The 19,302-nt window shown below is 39.0% G+C and overlaps 1 protein-coding gene across 5 annotated transcripts; it reads right to left on the bottom strand.

Moving 5' to 3' along the window:
* Positions 1-6,724: 6,724 nt before the first annotated feature.
* zfand5a (zinc finger, AN1-type domain 5a) lies at positions 6,725-18,051 on the bottom strand. 5 transcript variants are annotated; one of them, XM_066711163.1, is made up of 7 exons: positions 17,848-17,965; positions 14,010-14,453; positions 12,758-12,935; positions 11,327-11,438; positions 10,694-10,797; positions 9,107-9,235; positions 6,725-8,958 (listed from the first exon to the last, which is right to left on the bottom strand). In XM_066711163.1, the coding sequence occupies exons 2-7, from the start codon at positions 14,022-14,024 to the stop codon at positions 8,810-8,812; spliced, it is 687 nt and encodes a 228-aa protein (XP_066567260.1). In that variant the 5' UTR covers positions 14,025-14,453; positions 17,848-17,965; the 3' UTR covers positions 6,725-8,809. The 5 variants fall into 5 exon arrangements, with proteins under 5 accessions (XP_066567260.1, XP_066567261.1, XP_066567257.1 ...); XM_066711164.1 differs by lacking the exon at positions 17,848-17,965 and adding an exon at positions 15,197-17,344; XM_066711160.1 differs by lacking the exon at positions 14,010-14,453 and having other exon boundaries at positions 17,848-18,051.
* Positions 18,052-19,302: the final 1,251 nt, after the last annotated feature.

Here is a 19,302-nt window from a genome sequence, read left to right as displayed (position 1 = left end):
GTCAGTGGCGCTGTGTAGGAATTTATTTGAATTTATTTTAATGTAATTAGTCAATCCAGAAATAGACAATGTGATAGTAGTGTTTGGGAAAGAAACGGTAACTAAAAGAAAACAATGCCCCTCTAACGCTCTTTTGCTGTGTAGTTATGGAGCTGAGGGCTATGTGATCCACACTAAAAACAATGAAAAGCCCTCCTGCAGAGCAGGACGCTAGCAGAGCTGGGGGTAGCTTTCATTCCTGTGGCTTAATGAAGACAAACAAGAAAAGCCAGGAAACACTGAACAAATGGCACTGTGTCACAGGAACAATGTTCTCACTCAGTATCAGTGCAGTACGCCTCAGCGATGATGTCATGTACCAAGTACCAGTTTGGCTCCATTCCCTGCGCTTCCTCTGAGGGAGACATTTCTCTCACTTTGCCTTTATCAAGCAGAACTGCATAACAACGTGTTTCATTGTTTCTCTTAAGTATGATTTATATTATTTATAGTATTCACATATATATTGGGTTAATTTAGAAAAGAAAAATGTATCAACAATATCCCCCTTTTTAAGCACTTCTTTGGAATCAACACCCTGAGACTAAACATGACGCAAATGTAATCAACTGGATTGAGGTGCCCAAAGACTCCAGACCCCATAACACTCCAGATTTTCCATAGGATTTCTATGCAAACTGTACCCCACCTAATACCAACAGGGCACATAGGGACACATTTTGGCACAAGGATTCAGCTAGCAAGTGAAACAGACTGAATCCACAGGCTTGAAGCTGTAGTCTCTGGTAGTCCTGGCAGATGCTTGTATTGAGTGAGACACTGTGGAGCCCCAAATGCTCTTTTCTCTACCTGACAATAATTCATTTCTATTATTACCTCGTCACATTAAACTGTATTTCCTTTCAGTTCTTGTAATCCGAGACTGGAAAGGAGGTTGCAAAAGTAGAAGCCCTATTGTCTGATCGAACTGATTTTCCTTTCTAATGATCTGCTTTCTCTTTGACTATATTTATTTGGGATTTGTTGAGGAAATTGCATTTGAGTGCCTCCATTCGTCTCGTGAATTACCCTCTAGATGGCATCACTGTTGCTATTTGCGATTGATCTACACATTTCCCTCATTAGAAATGTTCCCTTGGCTGCATCAGGGTTGCGAAAAACAATCTACATTGCAGAAGTTCTTAGTCATTCTGTAGTATTTAGTTTTCCTGTAAATGTATGCATAATTAAGAGCAACCTCGAATGATGAAAATGGCAACTAATAAATGGTTTTCCATTTATCATGAGCAAGATGATCTTAACATGATAATACTACATCATTAATAGAAGCAAGGAAAGGAGTACAATCACACAGTGAAAACAGAATCAACCTTTGAATGCATTTTCTGAAATAAGCTTATTTTTGACTGTATTAAGAGGAACAGCAGAAAATGTGAGCTCAAAACATTAGTAACACAACAATAGTGGCTGCAATTTCCCTATCAATTGATGAAAGAATACCACAGGAATAATGCCTGAATATCTCATGCAGTTCCTCAGAGCTCTGATGGCATTTCACCATACCATCCAAGAAATGACAATGGTTTCCCCATTTAAGTGTTTTCTCTTTACACTGTTAATAAACATTTTCAAAGGCAATTATACACAATTGCAATTTTATTTTCTTAATAGGATTTCAGCAACATGGATATATTAATATATTTATTAGTACAAAAAACTAAACAATAAGTACAAAGCCCACGTTTATACTTGACACAAGTGTCTTCTTTTCTCCCGGGTCCTGATTCCTTCAACTTTGCTGATTTAAACACCCAGCCTTCACTAAGAAAAGAGATAGTTCCTCCCAGTAAAGCTGATGAGCTACAATGATCTCTACTTTGAATCCAGTAGAGTTGACATAAGAGCTTTATATCCTACAGCCACCGCCTCCTCCCTCCCTCCTCCTCCTTGTTAACTGTCATTAAGGAAACCCAATGGTCAGGATCAACACAGCCTGGTTACTTATTTATATAGCGACCTGTGAAAAGGGCAAGTCCTGCAATAGCTTTCTACTAAGTAGTTCAATTTTAACCCAAGCTATAATACTATCATTGGTGATGCAGCACAAGTGTCCTTGCACTGGACTTTTCCCTGGACCTTAAAAGCCAAAAATGGCATGTCTGAGCTTAGTTGTTTGGCTCAGGTGTGAACGCTGTCCCATCCTATTGTGTAGCACTATAATTGCTGGTTCTATATTCCATTTAGGAAAAGAAAGTTATATTTTCTGATCATCTTGGTATGCACTAGTATGATGGAAACATTTCCTCTCCACTCTTGAATAATCAGAAACAGGTAGCTGGCAATAGATCTTCAAACAACATTATGTATGGTCTGAAATACAGATACAATGCACACAGAAGGAACATAATTTATATACTACTAAACACTATATGAATACTTTTAAAATAGGCTTCTTTAAGTGTTCTCAATTAATACTCTTTGTAAGTCAGTCTCATAGTACAGTTAAGAAACTGAAGATGTAGCTTTATTGGACATGCTAGTTAGGATTGAAAGAATCATAAGTGCTACACAATGTAAAAAAGAGTGTATTGAGTGGTTGTAAAAAAAGAACAGCAGCCAGTTCTCTGGTCCTCAGTTCCTCCTCATCAAAATATGAACAAACACACACCAAAAAACATCTAAAAACATAGTTTAATGTTAATTCAGTCTAGTCATGTATTTGGCAGACACAAGTTCAGGCCCGAATGATTGGAATTTGTTCCCAGACTTCTCAATGTCAGGAGCATAACCGCACAGAGGAACAAAACCCCTTCATCTTTAAGTCCTTTCGTTTCTTGTGCAACACATACAGGCTTTGGTCATGATTTGGTTCTCCCAATAACAAGCCAAATATTCTAATATTATTAAACGAATTATGAAAAGGTGGTACAAGGTTTTTGTGTACTGTGGAACTTCTATTCTAGGAGGAGCACGAGGTCGGCCTTTCTTGCTTCACAGAGGGGATAATATTCTTCTCAAGATTAGAATCACCTCCTCTGTGCAAAACTCCAATGGTATTGGTATGTTGAGATCACTTATGAAAACAATAAATCTTACAAAACACGAGTGAAAGTATATTTGGATGGATCAATACATACATACATAGTTAAACATGTAAATAAATAAATACATAGATTTTCTTCTCCCTAAGTTTAATTATCAGACCTCCATAAACCTGTTAGTAATTTAAGAATGTTCTATAGGTTTCACAGTTTTCCTTCTATAACCTGATGTTATTCTATTAAACAGACATCTCTTTAGGCAAAGAGATCTTGATGGAAAGCAGCAAGAAGCATTATACAACATGGTACAGATTCATACTTTCTAGTTTAGCAGGAAAACGTGCCACTCTACAACACACGCACAAACAAATGTAACCTACTAAGTAATAAATAATATTTTAAAATTACCTCCATGATAATACAAAGAAAGAAAAGAAAATCACAACACAATAAGAATATGATATCCTAATCTGAAAGTTAAAGGGTTTACATAGTATTGTCTGACATCTGCAGTTGCACATCTTTCGAAACATAATAGAAAAGAAAGCTCTCAGGTTGAAGAGTAAAGCACTATAATCTAGTTATGTATTGAGAAGATTTAATAAATGTAAGCCTTCTGAATCAGAATTAGGATAGAGGTCGATCCACTTTCACGTAACATCTGTTGCCAGACTCATCTTGCCATCCAAACCTCCAAACACTGCATATACATGTGCTACAGATGTTGTTTGTTCATTCTGCTGGATTGTCCTCAGTAAAGGTTGACAGAATAGGAAGCTGTGATCTTGGGTAACATAACCCTCTAACGTCATTTGGGGTGTTTGACCTGGAACAAAAAAAGTTAATTTTGTTATGCTCTGAAAAAAGCTAAATGTCTCATCCTGCTGATTTGCCTGGCAATATTTGTGAACAGAAAGTGCATTCTTCTATATACTATGAAGACACAGCTGTGGATGTCTGTGTGCCACCACAAATGTCCAACAGTGTACAACAGTGTGGGAAAAGAGGAGTGTGTTGAAAGCAAAAGGGGAGCTTAGCTGATACAAAAGCATCACATTTAGCCAAGAAATCATTCAGGCTTTTTCTTTGGGATGAGAAACATACCAACCCAGCTATAAACTATTTGCAGTCACACTACACTATTATTCTTTCAGTCACAGATCTATACTAAGATAGCTTTACATTTTCTGGTACAAAATCCTGAATCATTTGGCAAGAATTTCAGACAACAAATATACAGCAGCAGTTCACTTTAAACATTGTAATGGAGTGGCAACCAAAAAAGGGCACACTGCATCAAGCCTGTGAATACGATTCAGAGACTCTGGGAGTGGTTGTGTTAAGAAACTTGGTTCTGATTTGATTGTTCTCAGCTTCTCTAAGACACCCTGGTCTGCCACTGTTTCTGTATGTATGTTACAAATCGTTTAATTGTCTGTGGTGATTGTTGATTTGCAGTGGGGTTTAATTTTGGGACTGTTGTTATTATTATTACTACTTTGCTGTCTTGCTGTTGTCTAATGCACTTGAATTACAAATAGGAATTGTTATACTATGCTAAGGTTACATATTGTAGAGTGATAAGAAAATCACTGAATTAAAAAAGTGATATGAAATCACTGCTCTAGAGGCAGTTCAGAGGAGAGCAACCAGAGTTATTCCAGGTCTGAAGGGAATGTCCTACTGAGAGACCGAGGAACTGAACCTTTTCACCCTGGAACAGAGGAGACTACATGGGGACTTGATCCAGGTCTTCAAAATCATGAAGGGCATCGACCACATCAAACCAGAGGAGCTTTTCCAGATCAGCAGGGACACAAATGGAAATTGAGCTAAAAGGCATGCAAGACATCAAATAGGAGACATCTTCACAGAGAGTTGTTACATCTGGAACAAACTCCCCAATGATGTGGTTGAAGCTGACAATTTGGGAACATTCAAAATAGACTGGATGTGATCCTTGGAACATTTAGTTACTAATGGACACCAAATGAGCAAGATGGGTTGAATGGCCTCCTCTTGTTTGTAAATGATGTTATGTTCTTATGAAAAATAGAGAAATGGAACAGTACAGGATATCTAGTACTAAAGCACCGGGTAAAACGGTCTCCTCATCGCTTGCTTTGGAATTCACTGTTCCATTAAAAGGTGATATTTAAAAAAAAACAAAAAAACATTATTTATTGGATTTGAAGTCAGACCCATTCCCAGATAACTAAACCAAACCCAATTAATGAGTCTGGCATTCCACTAGTCAGATTCAACAAAGCCAAATAAATGCTTGGAATATGACATTAGTGGTTTGGTTTTAAATTTTCATTTAATTCAGCCCCTGGTAATTTTTTTTTGTCCTGATGTTTTATTTTGTATTGAATTCTCTGAGCATTGGACTTAAGCATGAATAGTCACTTTCACATTTTTTTTTTTTTTCAGTATGGTTACAGCTGTCATTTCAGCTGTTACCCTCAGGACATTTGCTGACACTATCACACGTAATTGGGAGAAATACAACAGGTGCAAAAAAAACAATAGTGCCCCCAAAACATCTGACCTAACAGCACATGGCACATTGCGATGGTTTACTTATTTTGTGTAAAGCTTACCATTACAATTTAAACAAAAGGATCAAGACAGCAGTAAGACAAAGCCCTGATGAACACAAATTAGTAAATTAGGCAACATACCTCATGCGATTTCTGTATTTAATACCAAAATGTTCTTATATGGTTGACTACATAGGATACACACTGACCAAGCACAATGCATAATAGAATATAAATCCCAGAAATACAGTTCATGTTACATTTGCACACTAACTAGTCAGTACCAAAACATCTGCTGATCCGTGAATAGGAAGAAAAAAAAAATCAAATCAAATCCCCCAGATGACAGGCAGGATCAGCACAATTCAACAGGCTCAGCAAGGACATCTCTTAATATTTCAGCTCATCACAGACCTGTCATTATATAAAATACCAATCCTAACCCAATTCTCTCTGGATTTGCAGATTGAGGACCAAGAGCATGAAGAGTATTTGCCCAAATGTGAACCCTGGGTAGTTAATGAATCACAGAACTGTACTTGTGAATCGCCACATTCAGCACTACGAATTTTACGATCTGTATTTCACAACAGCTCCCTTCTAAAACCAAGGCGCTATCGTCATAGAAACAGTCACTCCTAACCTCACACCTCCTAAAGGGTCCTCGTGTTCGTGCTTCAAGCTGTCAGTACATACAGCACAGCTTTGCGTGCACATTTTCAGCAGTGCACATTCCGGTGCTTTTCCAATGCAGAGGGCATGAAATGCAAGTCTGCAAAACCACTCACACTAGACTGCTTCACCCACCCTGCATTTGTTCCATTTACCTAAAATTTGTATTTTGTTTCCTTGGGCCTAATGGGAAGACTTGAGTCTCTGTTAATAAAAGATCAAAGGCTGACAGGAGGCAAGGAAAACCAATAGGGACTGTGAAAGCTAGAAGCTCTCCTATTCTCATAAAATTGAGACTTGCATTAGGAACAGAGCAGTAGACATCAGATGCTATGAAATGAATTCCAAAAAGGACACAAAGGAAGGATCCATTATCTTGCTTGCTTGAAAACACTGAACAATATGGAAAACTGCAGATACAGATCTATATGTAGGGACAGTTGTTTTAAATAAGCAGTGTGGCAAAGCTTTATAATGTCTCTCTGTACATAATTTTATTTACATGATACAATTTTGCATTAATGCCAAGTAACAAGAGTATATGCAATACATAAATATGAACACACTTTGTACAAATTTGCATAACTAAAGTTAAAATTAAAACTGAATGGATACATACAATTCTTTAAAGCAAAACCTCACATCCCTACAGGAAAAACAGTGCTGAGCAGCCAAAAAGAAAAAGTTCGAACAAATAGAATTTAAAAAAAAAAAAAAAAAATCTATATACAAGAATGTGTTATCACACTGCTAATTTGTATAATAGGTATACATATATACTGGGGTCCAAATGTTTTGCTGCATATTTCAGTAAGTAGAGAAATCTAACATCTGAAGTGGGATTCAAAGCAACTTTATTAAAAAGACTAAAATTGAAATTCCGTATTAACAAAACAAACATCCACTTGTAAATGTTGCTTTAGCCTTGTAAACTTGTAATGCAGTTAAATTCTCAAGGCTCTAAGAAAACCCTTTCTTAATTCCAGAAAGAGGAAGCCAGTCAAGCTGCTGAATAGATGACTGAGCTTGTGCAGCAGTTTGCATGACCCCCGTATGCACGTGTGTGTATACATAGCGTGTTTCACATACCCATTAAGTACACATACACATAATATATACGTAAATATCAGCACAACCTCTAGACATTACAAAAACCTTTCATTACAGAGGTGAAAATATTGAACAAGCATTAGTGAAGTATATTGCCATTTCTACAAATCAGATATTTACATTGTCGTAGATATGCAATCCATGCAATACACCCAATAATACTACACTCTTACACCCAAGTAAAAACAGAAAAAGGCAGGCTAATTGGGCATGGTTTCAGGCATCAAATGACCATCACATTCTTAATGACTTATAATATATAAGCTGCATACCTGTTTTAGTCACTATTCTCCTTTGAGGCCAATCTTTCATGTAACAAAAGCAACGTGAGGGCAAGAACCACTGACATGACACTTATTTTAGCAAGTAATTATATTTTGTTTTATGCATACTATTTCTTTTTTCAATAAATATAGGATGGTGTTTCAGTACTTTAACAGGTGGGCAAAACAAAACAAAGACATTAGTTCCATATGTCTGCATTAAACATTCTTAAAGTACCACATAACATTGACAAATGTATGGCACGAACAAGGTTTCACTAGTTCTGCTGCAACTCCACAATAAGGGATTTTGGCCTCATATCAAGATATACAGTAACCCGAGATGAAGTGAAAGACCAAGGATCTTTAAGTGGGCTCTGGAAGGGTCAACACAGCTCTGATCTCAACACTTCACCATATTACTGTACAGGGGTACGCTCTAGTGTAGGAAGTCTTACACTGGCCTTAAGCAAGAAGTTAAACCATGTCGGATGCACAAAAAGCAAGTTACTTTGACATGAGATCAACAAGGTGCACATCTGCTGTGGGTGGGGCTTCGATTTGCTGCAATTTACACAAACTGTGAAATACATCAGGCTCCTCAGTCACGAGATGTGGAGTGTGAATGTGGGGACAGGACTGCTAGCATTACGAGACACTAAATGATGGACCAGAAAGACTGACTGCTGCTCATTCTTCAAAGTTAAAAAAAACAAAACAAAAAACATTTAAAACTTCAATTTTACCTTAAAACAAACAAACATTTGTTTTGCGGATACTTTGTTTGAAGCAATGTAGGCTTTTGGACCTTTTCAAGCCAACATTTTTGCATTCCAACAACAAAAACAAACCCATGAGATTTGATTAAAGACTTTTTTGGCACAAATATAAATAAACATAGCTGAACATAGAGGACATTAAAGGCTGGAGGACAGTAATGAGATTTCCTGAAATGATGCCCTGGGCTGCACTTTTTTTTTTTTTTTTTTTTTTTTTAATCTTGTATATAATTTTAAACAATAGATAAAAGATACAAAGAAAAAAAATAAATGAACATCAAATAAGAAAAAAAAAAAAGTGATCGTTCATGCATCTGCTCTGTATAGGATTCTCAAGATCGTAATAAAAAAATTAGTCCTTTATCCACTCAACAGTGTTCTGTGTCATAAGGCTGTGGACCTTATATTCTCTGGATTTTGTCAGCAACAATAACAGGGTTTTCTTTTCTGATCTTTGCAGCCGCTTCTGCTTTGTAATCGTAAGGACAGTTGTGCTTGTCTGAATAACGGTGCAGTCCACAAAACAAGTTCCCACACCGGCAATCAAAACCTGTGACAGAAAAGTGAAAAACATTTAGTACATCTTCAGAACTTTCGGTTTATCTGGGTTAATGTCGCGATTCCTGGTTTAAAATAAGCCAAAATCTGTGTAAAGCAACTTGTGGGATCTACACATATTGCACTTTACTTTTGCTTACCTGTTAAGCCGACCTTCTTCCTGCACATAAAACATCTATTTTTCTTAGTTTTGGGCATTTCTGGAGCCTTCGTCTCATCACTCCCTGGTGCACTGGGGTGTGAAGTTGAAGCAGTCGGCTGCGTTACAACTGGAAATAATAAATAAAAAATGGTTAGCTCTATTTATTCGTGTTCATAACCTTCACGTCACTTCACAATTTTCCTTTTGGGTTGCGCATTAGCAACGGGTTATTTGATTAACATTCTTTCAGTTGTGCGATTCTAGATTTTTTATATATATTTTGCCTGAGGAACAATTTAACAACTTGTCCATGACTCCCCACAGCTGTGGATAAATAATTCACGAGGAACACGCTGTGCAAAACCGTACACTTAATTGTCTATTTTCACTAAAATTTCTCTCGAACTTCACATTGGTTCAGAATTAACCTGGGAAAGGCCAAAATTTGCTAGTATAAAAAAAGCAATTATCTCAGCACAGTTTGAAAGACAATGGTTAAGAACACGAACAATAAGCACAGTTGCAGAGTAGTGTACACGCTCTCATGGTCATGCAAAACAAATCTAGATACAGTAAAAACAATGTACTCCAAATCTACTCCCTCAGGTAAATAAAAATCAATGGCCTCATTACACGCTCACATTCAGTTCCTGGTGGTGACATGCAGAGCAAACTAACGAATGCCTCACCAAGCCATGCGATATAAACCAAAAGCACCACATGATTTCATGGAAAAACTAAAAGGTCAGGACAAGGCAACTACATCAGCCAGGTTTTAAAAATAAAAACAAAATGTAGTCCAGTCACAATGTGCTCTTCGTTCACTTCCCCCGGAGACAATCATACAACTTTAGCTGTGCATTGGTCACATTATCAACTGAGGTGATGCTAAAGTCAAGAGCCTTTTAAAATGTAAACCACATTCTGTAAACTGACACCTTGAACGATACTGGTGTCATTTAAATTGAGTGGCCCTGCCTTTCAAGCTGTGCACCCTGGCCTAGTCATAAATCAACACACTAGCTGGTAAACAACCACAAATTCCAGAGCACGAGAAAAGCAATGGCATTAACAACAATGAAGCATCTCTGTCAGCAGAACACAGAACACTTTCTGAAGGTCATTTCAGAATCAAAATAAATCCTCGAAGGCTTGCTACAATCTGAACTAGGTTGCTTGGGACTGTTTATATCAGTTAAGGCTATCAAATGACACCTTTCCACAGAAAACATGCAGCAGCTGCAGAAATTGTGAGGTCAGGACATTTTCTGATAGATGTAGAAAGTGCTGTGTTATGTAGATTCCATGTGTAAACTTAAAACTTTAGGGCAAAAGAATACAGCCACCAATATTCAAATAAATCCAGTCTGGTAGTGAATGTGCTTGAAAGTTCAGTTCCTGATGTGGAATAAGATTTCACTGTCACCTAGATTAGACACATACCTTTCCTGGCAGCTATGTAAACCACCCTCCCCTTCATAGCATTCAGTTCCAATGCCGAGTTACCCATTTCCTTATGAAATGTTTTTGTATTCATACATTTAAATTGTATGGCAAGTGAATGCAAAATCAAATGCAAATTAACCTGGTTCTGCTGGCTCTCCTTTTGGGGATGTCACCTTGTCCTCCCTGGAAATGCTCATTTCGGTCATCTGTTGTGTTACTGGCAAGGAGGCACCTGGCATACTTCTGGCAAAAGCAACAGTGTATAGGTTAGTATCCCACAGCATAATGCATTTACACATTTCCATCCCTACAAACACTTCCTGCTGATAGCTAACACTCAAAATAATCTACATAGATATTTGAGTCACGGTTTGTATTGGACATATGAATCTTAAAAAAAAAAAAAAAAAAAAAAGCAGTGCAGAAAGTATACACTTTGTATTTAGCGAATCCATTTGATTAGGAGAAAACACTTTTTTCCCCTGTGAAAACAAATAATCTACCCCTCAGGTTCAACACAAGAACAATTATATAACAGTTACCTAACCATAGAGTTCACCGAAATGTAATTCCTAAACATTCCAAATTTAAAATTCTTATTAAGACTGTGGTGAAATAGAAATCTTTCGGGAATTGTTTCAGTAACAAATCTGATATCCCAGTGCACGGCTGCATAACTTAAATACATTTACACAAGTACATTTATTCTGTCATGTGTGTTTAGGTATAGCAGTGCAGAAATCTGGCAATATAAACCGTGCACTCCACTCACCTTGATGAATCGGCTACACTAACAGAAGAGACGTCCGAGTTACTTAAGCTGGCTTCTATTCTCTGGATAGCAGAGGCTTCTGAAGAAGGACTACTGGATACACTGCCAGCACCTATAAAACAGACAAGAAACACTTAGCACATGTTCAGGAGTAGATTTAAGCACAGATAAACAGTCACATTTACCAAGCACATGCACATAGATGGGGCACAATATGATGAGAAACAAAATGGAACTACAGGGGGGGAGAAAGTCACTTTTCCCATTTTCACTAACTGTTAGGCATCAGAAGCCAGGCTTCCAAGCACCCATGTTAGATCAGATATTCACTCCCACCATTTTACCTCCCACAATCTAATTCATTGAAGCTCAGGGGAATGCTTATTAAACATGCAGATAACGGAGCACACAAAAGCAGGATTAAAAGACGAATGTAACTAATCTGATCTCCATCAGACAATGTGATCCACAACAAATGTACAGCAAAGAGAATAAGTGAAAGCTGAACTTCGAAGTATTGTACAAGCTTAGTCTAAAACATCATACTGCAGGTTTGGTTTCTATCAGAGACCAGAGCCTAGCCTTTTAACTTTGAATGTACATTTTGGGGGGTTTCTGAACAAGTCCAATACACTTCTATGCTCTTTTTGAGCCAAATATTTGCAGTACCTTTTCTATCAGCTATATTATCACTAGACATTCTCCACATGCATTATTTTAACATTTCAGCATTTGCATACATATCCTCCCACAAGTTTAAGATGTACAAATGATGCAATAGTGTCAGAGCTATCCCCAACATCAAGAGTGTACTACATGGTTCATTCTCCCAACAATGAGTAACAAGATCAAAACAAAACTAAACCCCCTCAGGGGCAGATGATTGCTATGCCTCAAACAAATCTTGTTTGAACAAGAGGAGAATTTAAGAAATCTAAAAAAAATCTGAAGGTCAGCGAATCAACTGACACTAAAAATAAAAAGACACAACGTGTTGTGTATGGGTGTACATAAATTATTAGACTATATATATTTATATTTTTAATTTTAAGAACTGCCTTCAAGTCATTGTTCCAGACTGATTAGATTATTTTAAAGAAGCTTAGCAGATGAATCAATGGTCTACAAAACAAAGCTCCAGCCAATACTGGTAAGCAGCTATCTTGGGTTACTAGAATGAAACATTTGAACAAAAGATTATTAAACCCCCCAAAAAACAGGGGGAAATATTTGTAGCTGGATATCCAGCAATGGCTCTGTACACGGAATCAGTTCAACATGGCTTCAAGGAATTCGAAAAAACCAATACACTTCTAAAATAAGCCCACAACAAAAGCACTTTGTCTTGAGTTAATATGGGGCGATTACAGAATAAGTGCCAAAGAGAATAGAAGCAGCAGCATCAAAACGAGGGGCTGCAGTTAATCTTACCAATCGGGCTCATTGGACTCATCCTGCCACTGCTCTGCTGCCTGGTCAAGTAGTCTTTGTAGCACACCGAGCACATCCCGTTTGTCCTAGGATTCCCATAAAAGCCGCAGCCGGTTGTACACAGCATGGGCACCGGGCTCTGGTTCGTCTCTTGGGCCATATCTGTATGCTGTTGATGCTGTAAAAGAAACCAGCAAAAAGCCATTAGGAGTTGGAAAGCACACAAAATCAATCGAGGACAGCACAAAGATCTCATCCGCATTGCAATCTTTTTGATAAAGACAACGATGTTAGCAATTCTGATGACAAAAGGAAAAAAAAAAAAAATCAAAACTCCCAGATTTTTTTTATTAACATTTGAATGGACTTTTACGGTCTCTTGCCTATTCAACAAATTCTTCTGGGAGGTATGCTATTTATGGATCTAAATGCACACTTGAGAGAGAGAGAGACCCGCCTTATTAAAATGGGCAATCTTCACAGACCAAACAAAAAATATAGCAGACAAACTGCTAGACCCAGTGGCATGGCCTTGTACAATAAAGAGGTCCTGATGTCGACAGCCATGCAAAGGGACGAAGAAAATATTTAGGCTTATGTGTTGAAATGACTGAAGAGTGAAGACTCCTGCTGTTCAGTGAAGGTGGGCGGGAGGATTTATTTAATATTCCAGAGCTCCAATAGATTTAAGAAAGCTTTAAAGAAGCAAAAGCAGTAAAAATGCTCGACTGAGATGTCCCACTGATTTGGCAGAAGTCCCAGCAACACATTACAATGTTCCCACTATCACCTCCAGGTTTAGTCATCATGTTCAGTTTCAGACTCTTGCAGTTTAAACATGCTGGACATTTTCTGGGAACTGTGATGATACAGTATTCCAGGGCTTTGAAAAACATCTGATGTGGCATTGACAAAGCAATTACACAGAATGACTTTCAAAAGTTAGGAATTCAAACTATATCGAACACCCAGACTATTCCATCTATATTATAAGGAATATAAAGCAGAGGGAGACATTGAAATTATGAAGAGCAATAAGCATACCCAGATATTCAGAAATATGAATTTCCTTCCAATATTTGTATTATACACAGGAGGAAGAAAAAAAAAAATCCAAGGAGAATCCTACCACTACCCTCCTCATTTGCATGTGTGGGAACCAGTTTCCTCTAAAGTAGTCAGACGCATAAAGAAATTAAAATTTGCAACAGCAAATACATAGTACTGTAGAAGAAAACACTTTCAAACTTACCTTGGAAAGAGGCATGAAAGAAGATAAGCCAATTGTTTGTCTTTTTGTAGGCCTCTTTAGCGTGCTGGTATCCTACTGTATTGATTCCTCTACTTAGATTTTTAGAAGTCCAGAAGAGCTAGAAGATTTGATAACTTGCTCCTGGTGCAGACTGCACAAGATATGGCCCACTTGTTTGGTTTGTTTTCTGTACTAGAAAGACTTTACTGTATTCAAAGTGGATCCAGCAACACTTGCTTGGTGTAGATTTTACACCACACACAATTTACCATGTTTCATCCAAGAGCATCTGGTTTTGATTTATATCCCATGTTTCCTGTAATCCAATTAAGGAATCTTGAAATTTTGAACAGAAGTTCTCTGGTATGCTTGATGTCCAATTGTAAGAGGAAAGCCAATCTGTCTGTAAACCGCCACCAAAATGTGGCACGGCTCAAATCCAGGCTGAAAAACAAAACCATGTTCCCCAGAGACATCTATGGTTAAATAGAGTGATTCAACTATTGTAACTGAAGTTTAAAACTAATGGGTATTAATAAAAATGCTGTTGCTAATAACCCAGCCTATTGGATATATGGCATGTAATTATCAACAACAAAAACACTGTTGCTTGTTCTTGCCTTGAAGCGATCACTGATGTGGGTCTGTCCAATCCATAGGACACTTTACTTAGGAAAGAATCCTATTTTTACTACAAACCAATGCCACAAATTATGAGGCCAGAGTAACTAAAGAATTACAAGTTTAACTGGAAATAATTAAAATAAAAACATGCATTGTGAAAAATACATTGTTCAATTTTTGGATGGGATTTATGGGACGTTTTAGGCCATGCAGTCTAGTTACCCGTTTATGGAAACAGGAAGGGTGTACAGTTACTGCCCACAAATGATGAGTAGGCTAAGTATTGCTTAGAGAAGACATTTCACAGAAATACCCAACATACACCTATATACATATACACACACACACACAATATTATATATATATATATATTACACACACGCACACATATACATGTCATTATATACACACACAGTGCTTTTTGATGCAACTATGTTGTTTACTTAAAATGTGCTAAACCAAATCATGGGAAAGTTTAACTTCAGGACAATGAGCAGCAAACAAATCAAGTAGCAATTGAAACTACGTTTTAACCAAGTAGCTCAATTGTTCCAGTCTTTTACCTTAAACGGTGATATGCAGAAACCCACCATCTCTCTGGTTGATAAGTTATGGACAGTAATGTGTTACTTGTCAGGCCTATTGGTTATATTCCATTTGCCAGTTGCAAGTTTAATTAACACTTCTCACACACTGACATCCATGTGTTAAAAGCTTATCTGGGGTCACCTTTTCAGGTCTTTAAGCCTGGAAACCGCGCTAGATTTACTAGTTGACATACAACAAATCATAAACGTTAAGAACTCTTAAAGATCACCCACATTCCACACTTCATATACAACTTTTGTTTTTTAAAATATGAACCGGTCAGATCTACACCATGGTCTCTATTGACAAAAATCATCCCACGAATGTCACACTAAACCAGCAAAAGCAGGTTCTCTCACAATCCCCATTGTTCACTACGAAAGAGCGGGATGTGGTTGTGAAAATTAAAGGGCAAAAACGGGGCCACGATCGTGGAGAGGTGGTGTAACAAACGGCACACAACAACAACAACAACAACAACGTCGTGGTGTGTAACTTCACATCGCTGGAGTAAAGGGCAAACCGCTCTGACACAGGTTGTGCCTCCCCCGGCCCTGTTACCCGGTGCGTCACGCAGGTTTTCCCTGGAAGGCCGACCCCCCGCCCGTCACGGTAGGCCCGCTGCGGCGACTCGGCTCCGGGCCCCGGTCACATGGGCGGCGCAGCAGCTTCCGCCTGTCACACGGGCCTCAGCACCGCGGCTCTGAGATCAGCGCTATTTTTATCTCACGGCTCCTCCGCCGAGGGGAGCGTCTCACTGGGAGCCTCCGACGCGCAGGAAGGGCCACAACCATGACGGACGGGGTGGTGCGCAGGCAGGCACACACACGAGAGCTCGATCCGGCATCTTTGGGAAGAACAAACAGCCCATTGAGGCGCCCGTGTGACCGAAACTGCTGCCTTCCGTGTCGAGAGAGAGAGGGAAACGAGGGCAGAACAAAAGCCCCAAGATGGGCCGCTTCTCACACAATAAGGGGGTTTTCAAGTTACTGCCGACTAAACACTTTGATACCGTTTCCCCACAAACGCACAAGCAGATCATGACACAATGATGCAAACCGTGTGAAAGGTCGGAGCCAATTTCCGCCCTCCCACGTTAAAAACCACCCAGATTAAAACGCATAACCTCCTCCCACCGAATAAATAAAATAACGACATTGACTTTTTGGTAGGGAGGGAAGAGGAAGAGGAAGAGGAGGAGGGGGCTTATCTATACACGTCTGTGCCGGAGGTCACACTGTAATGGGCATTTCGAGACGAAGTTACACATGATTATACCTTGCCATTAAATCGACAATATCCCCAATACCCTTTCTAAATCACCAACACAAACACGCCAGACGCCGATCAATATCAGACGTCAAAGTTGTCCCGTCTTTGCGGTCTGACCCGACTTCTTCATCCCAATAAAATACACACGAAACGAGCTGCTTTCATTCTTCAGTTTCAGTAAGGACACACAAAACAAATTACGGAGCTATACATAGACATAGCACGGAGCTATATATCAACTGGCTAAGAGGGAGGGGGGGACTTGGCATCAAGCCTGTACACGTTTCTGGATTTCCTATAGTATAATTACTCCATCTTCTACGAATCAGTGAGTCACTGCGAGTATCGAGAAGGAAGACATTACAAAATAAAGTAGTGGAGAGAAAACTAACCAACAACAGAAGGCACAGCGATCCCAGAATTCCCCAGATAGAGCCAATACCTAGTCGTGGACAAGACAGGCCGCAAACTGGTCTCTCAAAAAGACTGAGTCATGCTAAGCAACACACCATAGTTTATTTCACCCCCCAAAAGACAGGGATTTGATCTCCCGCACACGCCACACTAAAGATGTTCTCGTCCGTATGTCGCAAGGCCACTCATTTGCTGGTCATCGTGGTCAAATGACCCAGCGGGGCTTTTCAATGAACCCGGGGGTCTCCATGCTTTGTCTGCTCTTTGTTTCCTGCATCTTCCTGTTTTGACAGCGTTAGCAACACGCACGTCTGTCCATACAGTCCGCCCGAGTCGAGACGGGCTCACCGAGGACATTTCTAGCCAACGCGAGTCGTGAGAAACGACGTTTACAACAGGGCACACGCAGCACAGAGCATCAATAATGTCGGAAGAACCATTTATATTAGCTACAGTACACTTACATAAGCTGTGGTAAGGGAAAACATCTGCCCCTTTGTTTCCAGCCGTACACCACCACTACTCCACCGAACCTGGATGATTATTCCAGATCTATAGCGTTTATTTCTCGAATTCGGATTCTCGAACGCGGACTGGCCTTCTTTAGACACGGATCGTTCCTTTTGTTCTACTTTTTCTTTCGTTCTTTTCACCTTTGGCCATGATCGATGGGGATTTTTGTGCCCGCCCCCCCCAAACCATAATCCTATCGAGACTTGATTCCCCCTGGCTTTACAGACAGAGAGACCGAGAGATAGAGAGAGAAATCCATTGCTTTAGATTACAAGCCCCGCACTGCCCCCCCCCACCCTACCCCACTCCCTGTATTTTTCGGTATTCCTTTCTTCTGTGATTCCATGCTTCGTTTTAATGCAAAAAAAAAAAACCAAGGGGAAAATAACATTACAAAAAGAATAGTTTTTTTTTTTCTTCGCCTTACCTGATGATTAAAATTTGGATTATACAATATGTGGTTTGGCTTTCCTCCGCGGATAGTGGTCGTTGTCCGTCCTGATATTGTAGCAGCTCTTGTCTTCTGTGTCTCCGGTTTCTCGAATATGAATTCGGCGTCTGCCTCTCTTTCGCTGTTTGTTTCCTTCTTTAGTAAGAGGAGTGGCAGCGGCGTGACGTCACGGCACATGAAACCCCCTCCTGATTGGCGGACGAGAGGGCACTGGAGCGACCCAGTACAGTACAGCACATTCGGCGCGGAAGGGGCAGGGCAAGACATCATCCTCTACATGTGAGGCCCGGGGCAGAGGGAAGGGTACAAATAAAATTCCCAGGTGATTGAGAAATTACATGCTGACCGCTCATTGCAAAACGTCCCCGAGCCACGAGCTACTAAAACATCCCAGTGGGGGTAAATAACACCACTGCTTTTGGGATGTGCATTTTGTTTGTGCATCATGGTGATTGAAATAGATTGGGGACCCTGGGTGTAGTCCTGGTCGAAATGGGCCTTTTTTTAAATTATTGTTTTCATTCCTTTGCTTTGAGGCAACCACGTGACTCCAACAAGACAGATTGAGGACACTGTCAAACTAGTTGGAACAAGCAGTGGGTCCACAGAGGGGTCCACCAAGACCAACTAAAACATGTATGGTGGTTATAAGCTGTAGAACAGTAGGTTGAGGTCTTGTGGTTTCTCCAAATGTAGGTGCTTAATAATTAAAGACACCGTCACATTTAAAATAGGAGATTTAAATCAAGTATTCAAAGAAAAAATACATTGAAAATTAATGTATACTGTTTCAAAAATGCGAAATTATTGAGTTGTTTCTTCTTTTTGGCCATTCAGTGCTACACCAGTTTAAAATGTTCAGGTAAAGTACCATATTGGGAATGAAAGTTTTTAACTGGAAACTTATAGCTGTGAACCCCATTCTTATTTAGAAACTTCTCTCCAGTTAAAAATAGAATAGTGTTGACAACAAGTAGTCTAATATAGACTAGTGAAACTCTTGGAAGAGCATACTGGGAACTGTTATTGAAGCTTGAGAAAGTACATTACACACAATACTTCAAAGTGAACATCTTTATTTAAATATTTTCATAATTGTTGATTTTTACCATGTTTACATATTTATATTTATTTTGAAAAATCTAGACAATGTTTAATTTGACTAAATTCAGAGCAATTTCCATTTTTTTTTTCAACCTGACAGTTAAAGTGGACGTACATCAACACATTGCAGAATCAGATTCTTTATTGTCTGGCATCTTTAACATTTTTGCTGTCCCCTTTAACCCTTGAATTAATCCTATAAATACCAGGATAAAAGATATTAAAATGAGCCATTCAATTTGAAAAGAGTCAACTGTACGTACACAACAATGCGAGATTATACACATTCACTATCATGATTTACATTATTTTAAATTACAATATGTG

Source organism: Amia ocellicauda, chromosome 8 (genome assembly GCF_036373705.1).
Source record: "Amia ocellicauda isolate fAmiCal2 chromosome 8, fAmiCal2.hap1, whole genome shotgun sequence".
In the NCBI taxonomy this organism is placed as follows: Eukaryota; Metazoa; Chordata; class Actinopteri; order Amiiformes; family Amiidae; genus Amia; species Amia ocellicauda.
The sequence above is the reverse complement of the archived record's forward strand: the minus strand, read 5'-3'. Positions and strand labels throughout refer to the sequence as shown.

Excerpts from the sequence above, each read along its gene's own strand:
- zfand5a (XM_066711160.1), bottom strand. The coding sequence starts at position 18,048 with ATGTGCCGTGACGTCACGCCGCTGCCACTCCTCTTACTAAAGAAGGAA. Across the intron at positions 11,439-12,757 it reads GAGTCCAATGAGCCCGATTG|GTGCTGGCAGTGTATCCAGT; the intron begins GTAAGATTAACT and ends TCTGTTTTATAG. Across the intron at positions 10,798-11,326 it reads AGTGTAGCCGATTCATCAAG|AAGTATGCCAGGTGCCTCCT; the intron begins GTGAGTGGAGTG and ends TGCTTTTGCCAG.